This window comes from Colletes latitarsis, chromosome 3, assembly GCF_051014445.1.
Source record: "Colletes latitarsis isolate SP2378_abdomen chromosome 3, iyColLati1, whole genome shotgun sequence".
NCBI classification, from domain to species: Eukaryota; Metazoa; Arthropoda; class Insecta; order Hymenoptera; family Colletidae; genus Colletes; species Colletes latitarsis.
Window position 1 is genome coordinate 35,239,574 of NC_135136.1, and position 12,862 is coordinate 35,252,435.

The 12,862-nt window shown below is 42.5% G+C and overlaps 1 protein-coding gene and 1 long non-coding RNA gene across 2 annotated transcripts in view; one reads left to right on the forward strand and one right to left on the reverse strand.

Moving 5' to 3' along the window:
- The window catches only part of LOC143340259 (uncharacterized), a 57,837-nt gene that overhangs the window by 30,185 nt on the left and 14,790 nt on the right, over positions 1-12,862 (forward strand). The gene's annotated exons all lie outside the window — the stretch shown is intronic.
- The window catches only part of LOC143340233 (uncharacterized), a 280,744-nt gene that overhangs the window by 19,565 nt on the left and 248,317 nt on the right, over positions 1-12,862 (reverse strand). Inside the window, exons 2-5 of the mRNA XM_076761941.1 lie at positions 6,730-10,193; positions 1,615-1,740; positions 1,125-1,235; positions 258-444 (exon numbers count right to left, since the gene is read on the reverse strand). Coding sequence (XP_076618056.1) covers positions 258-444; positions 1,125-1,235; positions 1,615-1,740; positions 6,730-10,193 — 3,888 coding nt within the window. The remainder of the gene's footprint in view (positions 1-257; positions 445-1,124; positions 1,236-1,614; positions 1,741-6,729; positions 10,194-12,862) is intronic.

A 12,862-nucleotide genomic window follows, 5' to 3' on the forward strand; every position in this document is an offset into this window, starting at 1 on the left:
TATATTACATCAATTTATGCAAATGAAATTTTAGAAATAAAAGGAGTATGATATTTTTATACAGAGTGTGATACACAATTAAATTTAATAAGTACAATGATTTTTTCCACGTTAAATTCTAATATATTTTTACACGAAATGTTGCAAGGAACTGACACGAGTTAAGAAAAATACAACTTGATTCTTTTGACGTACAGTTGCATTTTTCTGGACGTTGCACTTAGGTAAAACAGTGAATAATGTTTGTTAAAGCTTACCTTGTTCGGTGCAACAACCAAGGAGAGTGACAACGTTAGGATGACTACCGAGTTGTTGCATGATCTCGAGTTCTCGAACCAGATCCTCCTTTTCTCGATCGGAAGCACCTTCTTTGACTGTTTTGACGGCGACTAAACGAGTCGTTCCTTGATGACCGGTCAGATCGTCAGCTTCAGCCTTCCAGACCTTAACGATAGAAAATTGAGGCATACGAATACCTATTTAATAAGTGTTAATTCAACTTTTACATTGAAAAGATCGAAAAAGGTTAAGCTATTTTAGTAAAAATTCAAATATTTTGGAATTACCTTCGAAACAAAAGATCGAAGAAGATTCCAAGAACTATCATGTCAGAAATTATGCGCTTATAGAATCGATTGTAAATAAACAATTATGCAATTATTGTAATTCTCTCTAGCAGGAGACTTATGTAAAAAAAATTCCGCGAATTATTGATTTGTCAATCGTAAAGTTCGAAGAATTATACGAGGAACGCTTGATTGTCGAACATTTGGAGAACATTAGATAACTATGCTGAATATAATAAAAAAGTTTCCTCGTTTTATCGGTACTACGCAACTAACTATTCGAATTATCAGCGAAATAAATTTCCATAATAGATAGACGAGTACCTAAAGTCTGTTGTTAAGAAGTAAAGCAAGTTATGCAACGTCGGGCCATATTTTTTAAAATACGAAAAGCTGCTGTATTCTTATAAATTCCCAGACCATTTCATGGGACATAGAATCGGTGGTTCTGCTGGCGCTGAACGTTTCGCGTTAACGTTCGACGATTTATTATCGCGCAGACTTGGCTCTCGAGACTTGGTGTTTCTGTCCAGTTCGAAGTAGAAAATAATGTCTTACCTGGCCGAAGTTTCCTTGACCGAGGACCGTCTGTAACCTAAGCTTATCTCTAGGAAACTCCCATCTAGATTCTTGCGACGACGGAGGCGGTGGCTTCTCCGCTTCGTGACACTGAACAAAAGAAAAACAATATTTACTCGCGAGAGACAATTATTTAGAAACGAATAAGAACGGACAATGAGGTCCCTCTGACGTTTCGCCAAAAGCGGGTCTTTAATTCGAACAATAGATAACTGTGTTATATTTTTTATTTACAATAACGTGTGGATATTCTTTTCGCTGAAAATGACCCAAAACGTAAGGTCGAAAACGTCCTGAATTGGAAGAAGTTTATTATAAAGAGATTCGATCATAACATTATTAGTGAAAGCGTGCAAGTTGATTTGATAATTTTTACATAATAAAATCACGAACGTGGTATTCAAGACTGATATTTCAGGTACCTTCGCGAAAGGTTAAAGTTCTGATAAAAAGAGAAACGTAAGCTTACCAAATGTTGTATCCTCGGTAACTTCGTGATCGCCTTCTCAATGGACGTTTTGAAGTCTCCGTTTTCAAGGTTCAGTGCGTCCTTTCGGCAACTTATCTCCGACGATGTGTCAGACTCCTCGAGCACCTATGCAACATGAACGTCGCACGTTGATTTCGTAAAAATTTTCACACGTAAAATTGCGAGTACGCGTCTCGTAAAATGCAATCCACCGTGCCTGCAATGTCAGGTAGCTACGCCACATCGTGTGTTTCATTTATTTAATTACATACTCAACGGGCCTCTTATCGTTTCGTTATAAACAAGAGTTTGTTCCGGCGTAACCGAGCACGAATCTCGCAGATAACGCTCGTTGAACTTGAAAATATGCAAAGCAACGAGCGAAGCAGATAGAAAAACGACATTGACGCAAAACCGTGAAACGATACGCGACTGTTTGCTTTTTTATTTAAGAGTGACATTTGAAAAATGTCGTATGAATCATTTCGCGACGCTTCGAAAAAGCTGTTTGCCCATGTCAGGAGATCGACACCTAGTTTTAAAATAAATATTATTTTAAAATACGACAAATTAATTTCTGTATTTATAAAATTCTTTTCCTATTGAAATTTTATATTTGTTTCGTTGAGCTTGTGTTCTCTGACAATCTCGTGTCAAAACTAACAGGTACCCTCTTTCTTTTCGATGAAATTTCAATGCAAAGTGCGTAAAGCATATTCGATGTTTTCGAGGAAGCCCTCAAACGGGTTTGCCCACCGTTTGTTTGGCCCTCGGATCTTTTCATTCTTTTTTATCTTCACGTGACCCTTTGTACCATCGCGAGAGTTTACAATCATGAATGTCCAGTTAGCTTTGAATTTATATCCTCGATTTTTACGATCGCTCGCGCTAAAAATAATCGAGTTGTACCAGATAATTCGCGAATCGAGTATGGCTTCGAGGTATACGCGTGCCTGAATGCATTTGCAGATAATAAATCGACGTTGTTCGTTTCCTGCTGACGCGATTGAATATTTTGCTCTTACTTAAAGAGCAAATTGCGAACTTCCTCGATGCAGCTTCGGTGAATTAAATTTTCCTTCGCACGTAACTTCGTCAATGAATCTCATTTTTCCTCCGCGCGGGTTTTATCAATGAATTTCAATTTTTCAGTCTCGATGTTCGAGTTCGGTGCGTCCTGTTCGCGAGACGAGCAATTAAACTCTTATCAGAGACAATGGCGCGAACCATCTTTACGTTATGCAATTCTGTATTTATTTTCTCGTTAGGTTAAGGCATTATACTATCAAATGGATCTAAGATGATGGGACGTCATGGTGCATTCTCGCTCGAAGGAAGACAGCAAGTAATCCTCTTCATACAATGATTGTCGATTGAGCGACCATTCGCGGTGAATCATTGGCGAACCTTCGCGAACCATAAAAATTATTCGACGAGTCGTTGTGTTCGTGACGAGTTCAGGGCCAGTACGGCATGTTTTTCAAAAATATGCAACCATCGCGTCGCGATGACTCATTTTCAACATTTCGTTGATTAATCGAGAAATTTAGATGCTTACGCAATTTATTGCGACACTGAAATGACAACGTATATCGCGAAATTGCTTTCCAATAAGATAACAAAAATTCATTAAAATGTTAACACGATAGAAATATATTTAAAAGTAAAAATTGTTTAACGATTCGTGTTTTCAAACTCTAAAATAATTCATTGAACATTCTACAAAGTATCGTTTATTATTAAAAAATGTATTTTCATCAAAATTTATTGAATTTTTGCATAAGAGTTCCTAAGTGAACACATGAATACTTTGATTCGTAAATATAATCTGTATAATTGGCATGAAAGACATACTAGAAATTTTGTACATATAGTACGAAATGCACAGTAGAAATTGATAATACTAGTAATCGATGCTTCAAATTTTCCATACTCAAGTAATTTCTTAAAAATTGAAATTATAAAAACTTACCAGGAACAATATAAAATTTAAATAAGCAAACAACGAATTACGAGTACGCTATCAAAAATAAATTGTGCTCCGAGGAAACATTTTTCCCAGAACGTCCGTTACAGAAGATGCTTTCATTACCCAAGAGCGTCTGAAAAATATCCTTCGCAGAACTGATATAATCACACAAACAAAAAGACATAAGCGTTCGAAGTCCTGTTACCACGACCCGCAAACTTTCCAGCGGAACTCCGAAACACCATCATTAATAAGCCTTCAAAGCATTTGCTTCCCAGTGGTTATGCCATTTTCATCAGAAGAAGCAATCTTTCATTACGCTTCATTCAGCGTCTTTCAACCTTGATGATCGTCGGAATACACGCTAACGCCAACTTACAAGGGGACCACATAACGCGCTGTTAAGCACTGATTTTATCGAGACTTCGTAAATAGATAGAGAACCAAAAAATATTTCGTATTTATTCAGTCGTTTATTCAGATACTCCATAGTTTACCAGATAATAAACAATAAATATCATAAATGACAGCTGGTTTATACAAGATCTGTAATATCAGGTAAATGGTATTTTGTTTTCAAACGAAACAGTGATCTATATCGTGTATTAATATGATATTACAGTTCGAATGTATACAAAATGTTTTAAGACAACATTACGTTCACAAAATAAAGTTAAAAGAAAATTTAAAAATCTATACAAAAGATATTACAAAACTAATGTTTCAATAGATGATAGGCTACTACATAAATGTTTCAATATATGCACTTAATTATCTTATAGGAATATATATTACTTTACTATCGTCTTAACTCACAATTTGGCCTACAAAAAATACTATTTTGACTGATTTATTGCAATAACTAAAAAGGTTGCGCACCACTGGACAGTACTCAAATTTGATTTAAACAAAGAATTGCTATCACATTTGTATAAATGAACTTCAAAGTGCAGAGACGAGGAGCTGGTCTGACTGGTTATAGTTCAATCTCCTTCCTATTGATCAGCCATGTCGATTACGCAGCTGGACCAATTTAATTTTGCAACCCAGTTGTTTCTCTTCATAATGAAATAGTTTTACCTAAAAATCAAGTAATAAGAATTCTGTCAAAATATATATAATTTTAAATACATTTCAAGTTCTACATTAATCTGCTATAAAAGTTTAAATCAAGAAATGTGTAACAATTAAAATAAAAATTTTAAAAACGCAAACACATCTTTTCAACAGTCTCAAACTACATAAAATAAACTAGAATATAATTCTACAGTAAAAGATACGTCAAAAAGGTTGCTCTATTAAGAAAAGACAAAATTCGAGGAGCCCTGAATCGACCAATTTCTCGCCTCAAATAAAACATTTTTTTGGTTCTCTATCTATCTACGTTTCCACAAAATCGGTGTGTAAGGTGTCGTGTGGTCCCCTCGTTAATCCTTCCGGCACGATCTCGATCCAATTAATTCCTCGAACACGGAACCAGCTGGGAAGCGGCACTTTCAAATCCAACCATCAAATTGTTGAACTTGACGCTATACACGCACGACTATTTCGTTGGCCGCGAGATAACACGAAAGTCTCGGTTAATGGCTGGATGATAAATGCTCGTGGTTGTTGGTAATCCGCAGGCTGCGTAACGGTACATAAGTGGCATTGGTATACGATCTGCGTTTCGATTTTGCGATCATCGGCCAGATACGGTTTACGGTACACAATCGTAAATCAAAGTTTTTGCCGCGAGAACGTTCCGACGATCGGCAGCGACCGAAAGGAAGCTACACCCACCGGACGGGAATCGAGGTCAATAAAAATGAAACGTTTCAACTTCTGCGCGTTTCGAAGCATCGCCATGATTCACTCTATCGATCGGGCTCGATCGTGGATTCTCGTTGCAAAATTCATCAAAACTGTTTCCAGGAATATCTCCGTCGAAAATCGACGCTGTCTCGAACCGATCTAGAGCCGGAAACGTGGTATGCAAATCGTGTTTTCGAAACGCGAACTGGAGGAAAATACTTTCGACGAGAGGCTTCATCGCGGCGCGTCAACCAGTTTCGCAATTGCGATTTAATTATTAGGGTATCCCAGAAAATATTATGCGTCTCGGAACACCATTATTATATATTCATTTATATTCTTGTTTTTACTTTTGTAAGTTTCAAGTATAGGAAAATATTTTATCTAGATCGGGCTGCCCCAGATGCTGCAGACATTAGAGAAAGCGTAGCATGAGGCTGTATTTCAATAATTGCCGTTAGTGAACTTGTTCTTATTAATAATGAGCAAAAAAAATATTTGAGCCTTCTCAAGAATGCTTCTGTAAAAGTACATCGAACGTGAGAATTCTTAATAGGTTTAAATTTTACTAGAATAGCTCTGTCTTTTGTATCTTCCATTTCAATCACTAGATTTTAGATCCAACAGAATATACATGGAGAACAAACCCATAAATTAGAAAAACAGTAACTTTAATGCTCAAACGAGGAGTGAAAAAGAAACTTAGTAATATTTCAACAAAATATTTACAGAAACAAGTTGGAAATAAAGAAGAAACTTTTTTCGTTCGAGGCTTCATTTTCGAGATAATAGAGTACGATTTGCTTGACACGTCTGTCCAGTGATCACTGTTTCTACTTGCGTTGAAATTTTCATAGTCGATTTTCTCGAAAACGAAGTCTCGAATGAAAAAATTTCCCTCTCCATATTTTATTTGCTTCATCGCGAATTGCATAAAAAATTGCATAAAAGTACAACTTTTCAAAATTTAATTTCGAAAACCAATTTTCCGCAAGGATGTGCATCGATTCCATAGACTGCCAGTAACCAGGAAAGAAAGCGACTAATATTTTCTGGGACGCGCTAATAAGTTTATTAAAAAGTTTCTCGACCGTCTCGTACACGATCGCTGCAGCCTCGACGAGGAAGAGCCGCACACAATTCAGGATACCCATTCCGAAAGTGAGCTGGTCACTGACACCAACCTTGTTCCTACACCTCCGCGAACTTTCACGCCGAGGAGTCTGGGCACCGGACCAGCACCAAAGATCACAAGACCACTTTCGTTCAGCGACATACGTTACGTACGCGTAGAAATACTTTCTAATCTCCGTCTGTACGTCTGACCCAAATCCAAATCCAGCCACACTCACCTTACGATTCCTAAGTATCAGTCTTCTAAGAATGAGGCCAACGCCGACAGCGATGGGGAAGACGACGAGCGTCGCTAGGATGTAGCTAACCACGGCGACCGTTTCCTGGGACGCGATGGCGTCCCCGTCGTGTCTCTTCGATATCACTTCACTGACATTCACCGATTCCCTGGGACTGACCGATATCAGACCGGTGTCGAAGAACGTCCTGTTCAGTTCGTCGGGGTACACAGAGATGTTGTATTCCGGGAGGATCGCGTGATGATAGAGGGGCCTGTGTCTCGTCCTGTTTCCATTCACGGGCCCTCTGCCCGGGCCCGTCGGCGGCACGTGAGAGGACGTTTCGCGACTCTCGTCGTGCTTGTCCTTCCTCGTCGTCTCGGAAACGGGGACACGGCTGGTGCTGGAACCGTCGCTGGACGAACTTTTCGGTGTGACCGTGTCGTTGACTTTCTCGGTCGTTCTGGAAACGTCCGGATGCTTGAACTCCACCGGAAGTTCGACTCGACGTTCCGTTTCGCGGGAGAACGAGTTCATGGGTCCGCTACCGTTGAATATATCCGAGGTGTTGTACAGCTGCATTATGGGCAACACGTCGTCCTTGTCTTTCGATTTGACGGACAGGTTTCGCCCTCTGACTTCCGGGGATCTCTCGCCGGACACGCGTCTCGGAGAATCTGGATCTGGTTTCGAGTCGGAAGTAGCGCTTTGGACCCGCGGTGTCGAGGTTTCTATCGTGGTGATCGCGGTCGTGGGCGCTTCTATCGTCGTCACGGGGGTAGGGACGGTCGCGTTGGATCGATACATCTTTTGGATCTCCGATGGGTCCAGGTTGGCCATCCCGTAGGGCTTGTTCGGCTCGGTCGGTTTGGCGTCCGTCGCCTGGCTGGACTCCGTTGGACTCACGGTGAAAGTCTCCTTCTCGCGAACCGTTTCCGCGATTATTCTGGGCGTAACTGGAAAAACTGGCGCCGGAATCGGTGTCGCGGTCGTTTCTCTGGGCCCGACGGTTTCGTCCACGGTCACTGTCACGGACGACGAACCGCGTACACTTTCGTTCTCATTTTTGTCTTTGGTATCACTGACGTCACTGTCCATCGAAGTCACCGCCTCCGTCAAATTGCTCGCGTCCTCCTCCGTGGTATTAACGACCGTTTGAGGGGTGGTCGAACCGACTTCCTCGACCGCGGTGACGCTTTCCGTCGTCATGGCGAGTTCGGTTGTCCGGTTCACAGCGTCATCGTCGTTCCTCGAGACGGATCCATTCGTCGTTCGATCGTGAATACCTTTGACCCTTCTGGTTTGGCCATTTGTCCTTCGCCTTTTCCCGACCGCCGCGTCCTCGTCGCCGTTGGCCCCGATTCTTTGATTGAGCACCGCGCTCGCGGACTTCCTGAGGAACCGTCTGTCCCCTACGCCCTCGAGTTCGTCGTTCCTGGCCCTAGTGTGGTTCCATCGGACGGCGCCTCTGCTAGCAACTTCCGTCGGTTTGCTCGACCTCGGTCCGCTCTTGTTTACGGTCAGCTGCGTCGATGCACCGTTGACCGCGCGTTCCCCCGTCTGAGGTGCAACTGTTACGACTTTCCTCTGTCGTTCCCCCACCAGGTGACCAGTGGACGCTCCACCAGCTGCGACTGCTTCGACGGTCGTGCCGGCACTGAGTTCCGCCGGCGCTCGGTCCGCCTCTATACCACTACCGGCACGAGGAAGCAGAAGAAGAGACGGCGGCGGCGGCGGCGGCTGACGCCGCTGCACCGATCCGGTCGTTATCTCGGTCGTACCGGTGCCCCGCTCGGAACCTCCTTGTTCCTCTCTGCTTAACCCAGGTCCGGTGTAGTTGCGCAATAGCCGCGTCACGTTCGTTATCGTGTACGCGTACACGTGCTGCTGCTGTTGTTCCCGATGTCGATGCTGCCCCTGATCCCGATGCTTCTGTTCCCGGTGTCGACCCTTGGGCCGCGTCGTCGCGGCCGTCTGGGCACCCGGAGTGGGAGCGTCGCCGGAAGCGAGGCTGCGAACTCGTTCCTCCGTGGAATCGACCGGTTTAACGGTATACTTCTCCACGGCGTCGGTGCCCGCCGCGAAACCCTGATCCAAGCTGCCCTCGGTTACGATTATCCGCAGGGTGGACGTCTCAGGGGACGTCCAGAACGGTTCCGTGCTCGATCGAGAGATCTTCTCCCTGGACGTCGACGTCTCGATGTTGTTGCTCTCGCGAACGCTCGGACCTCGAGATCGATTCTGGGTTACATCGAAGATATCCACTCTTCTGATCCTCTGTTCCGTGTGGTCCCCGAACATTTCCGTGTCCGCTTCGTCGAGTTCCCTAAACTCGATTTCACTTTCCGCGGAAACGGGCTGCGGTATCTGGGTCGAGTTGCTCGCATTCCTCGATTCCGCGGGCACGTGGGCAGGAGGACTTCCTCTCTCGCGGCGCAGCTGGTCCCTGTCGGCGTGAGCGGACGGGTTACCGTCGAGAGAGTCCGTTCCGCAGACCGTCTCCGTGGAATTCCCGAGGATAACGTTCGAGGCGATCGTGGGATCCGTGGGCCTGGCTTTCCTGTAGTAGACTCCGTTTTCCGGGCCCCTGAACGCGTTCTTGATCTTGGAGACCTTGTTCTTCTCGACTACGCGTCGCTCCACGGCGATGTTCATCTCCTCGTTCATGATCTCCTCCAACCTGGGCACCGGTGTGGTGGCGCCGAATCGTTTCATGGAGTATCTGCGTCGCGAGATGGAGGCGATCGGGGACGTCGGCGTCGCCTCGGTGTTCCCGGTACTGGTGTGCGCCTCGGACTGGATCTTCTGGCCGAAGTAAAGAAACTGCGACATGTCCTCGACCGGTATGTTGCTCTCCACGGGCCTGAAATAATTGTACAGTGACTCGGGCATCGATACGATATTCTTTTTGCGAGCGTCCGCGTCCGTTGGTTTCTGACTGCTGGCGAGCAACGATGAAGACGTCGGGGAGGACGGAGGCGAGGAAGAATTTCTATGGCCGATGGAGTAATTGCTTCTCGAGTTACCGGAGGCCGGTTTACCCTCGACGCTTGACGCCGGCGAGCTCTCGTTGCTCGGTTTTCTCGTGGTACGCTCGGCCACCTGCTCGCCTTCTAGCTCCTTAGAGACGAGCTCGACGTCCGCGTCTTTGCCCGCTAAATCGGCCACGATAATCCTGCTTGATGGTTCGTCCGCGATCGGTAGCTCCGCCTTGGACGACGCTGTTACGTACATTCCGTGCCTGGTCTCTTGTGCCTCCAGCACATCCGGCGAATCCTTCGGCGACGGTTCGAGCGGTCTCGGTGTGCGGTTCAGATTCCGCGATTCGATTGGTCGTTGACTCAAGATCTGTCGTCTTCTCGCGGCGAGGATGCTGCGAAGAGCTTGCTCCCTCTTCGCCTTCGACGACGGCAGCTCGGTCTGAAGGGACATGCGACCCTGACGGTGATCGCCGACCGGGGACTCTGAAAGCAAATATTTGACGATAACAAACCGTTCTCAGTAGCAAGGGATAACAATTATTCTAGGGACCAAACGGAGGCAACGCGCAGTGTGGGGTATTTGCCCTGAAAAACCGGACATAAGACGATTTTAAACATTTTTAAGGATGTCAGGGATGGTCACAGGCGTGTGGTCGGATTCAAATATTAGGACACTTTAAACATAACTATATAAATTATATTATTTAATATTACTATAACTGTTTAACATAAAAGAACATAACGTGAGCGTAAAAACCATAAGTGACTACTCTCGACCAGGGTTCTTCCTGCTGTCGAAGTCGAACCCTTTCAATTCCTATTTACGTACATAAAAGTAAATACTTTTTTTACCGTCATCGATACGGGGGACCCCTTTTACTATGCACGTTCGAGGCTGAAACCTAAATACTCTGTTCATCTAAAATTTAGAATCTCATTCTACAATATTTACGACCAAGGTATTTACCTAATACTTTGTATTCGAAAATTTTTATTTTAGCTTCGACTGTACATGCAGATTTGAAAAAGAATTATCAGCATGATCGTAACGCGAGATTAATGCAACCCGTAGTACCCACAAATCGACATTCCCAAACAGTAGAAGAAACAGGTTGACCCGCTCGGAACGGGTTGTGAGAAATTTAGACTGTAGGCGTTGGATGCAAATGAATATTTCCGTGGAATAATGTTAAAATAATGAGACGGGAACAGTCATTCGTTTTGTCTTTTAAGGATTATTAACAACGCGTGTTACAATTTGCATATTTTGCATATGTGCATATATTTTGCGTATCTGCGAGTGACGCGTGAGATTAGCCGTACGTGCTGTTTAAAAATATTTAAATAAACATTTCTAATTACATCGATTCACAGAATTATATAATTTTTAATACTTTAACCCGTTAAACGACATGGATTTTCTAATTATTAAATATATAATATAATATAAATGGTGAATCGAAGCCTTTTTCTTGAATCGATGCTACAGTGGGATCTGAATTAATTATCCATTCAAGGCTACTGACAGGTTGTCCCCACCACAGCCACGGAGACAAGCTTACGTAAAAATTAGAGTCACGTTTGACGTTGAAATAGTGGCTCGAGCGATCAGCCGAGATTGTTGCAACTGTAACGTCGTGTTTATTGTTCTAAAGACCGCATGTAAACACTGAATTTATGAACGCTCTGTATAATACCACTCAAAAATTTTAAGCACCCTTCGAGCTTTAAAACATTTTATTAAAAACTTTGCCTTCGAATATTAAAAGAACATTAAGAAAAATTCTATAAAAGTGTCTTTTCGTAGAAGAAACCTCTGTCGTGTCGTTTCTAACTGTTTAACAATTTTTGTTATTTCTCTAACCATTTCATTCTACGTCATTTAAATCTGTCTAAAATCTAGAGATCGAGAAGACTACTATTTTTAAAAATCTTGATATCTATTGATTTTAACATAATCTATTATCCCTTGTATGATTGAATTATCTTCTCGCATTTTTGCTTCGACAGTCGTGTATAAAGTCGACAATTATTTCCAAAAGCATATAAAACTTAAATTCCGTCGAATCAAAGAACTTCGATTCCGTTCAACAACTGCTCGTGCAATTTAGCCAACTGGAAACGTTACGATTGATTTCCTTCCAGCAGAAACAACTTTTTCTTCGTAACTCGACCGTGAAGACTAGCTTCTATTAAACGTCTTTTTATTGTTGTAATACCGATTGGATTTTAACGACTTTCACTAACGTGCGATCGAATCTTCAATGCAGTCAAACGTTTATTGCGTTTGCTTAAGACTTTTACGAATCTTCTCGACTACTAGTCCCTGTTGCTCTATCTGATCTCAGAAATGGATCATTTAAATTATCAATTTCCAATCACTGACGATCTCTTCCGCTGCGCGATATTTTCAGATTTTATTAAATGTCTCAACGTATTTCCATAAAATTTTTTACGTGTAAAAACATCATTCCAACTTGGAAAATAAGGTATTATTCTATTATTTTTATTTTTGCCTCTAACGTAAAATACATTACATAAATTTTATCAGAGTCTATTGTCTATTATGTATATTGTGTCATTCGAAGGAATATTTTCTGTACGACTCTTGACAGAAATCGTGTCCTCTTTTATGTAACAGTAAAATTTTCGTTAATAGAAGTAGGCGTATACAAAAATTAAAGTTACAGAGTAATAATGAAGCGTCTGTGGTGCTCAGTGATCTCGATGTGAATAATTGGCCGCAGTAGTGCGCCGCTGTATAATCACGACATGAAAATTCCGCTTCGTTCCGGCACTATTCGTAAAGGGAAAGCTCGGATAATATAAACGGATCTGTAACAATGCATCGAGGAGTATTAGAACAATCATTACACGAACTCGAATACACGATGTAATTTTTCCATAATATGCCCCGTGTCTGCGAGCGTACACGAAATAATAAATCAACATGAAACTTCTTGCATGGCGAGTGTCTTTCCTCGATCGTAATACTTCTCTTGGATTAATAAAGCACGCATTAACAAGAAATAATCATGGCTGCTTAAACGAGGGTAATTCATCATCTATAACAATTTCTCTTCGCGTAGTTTTCCATAAGAAACGACTTCATTCCATCATTTATTTAAATCAATTTCTCGAAGAATATTTTA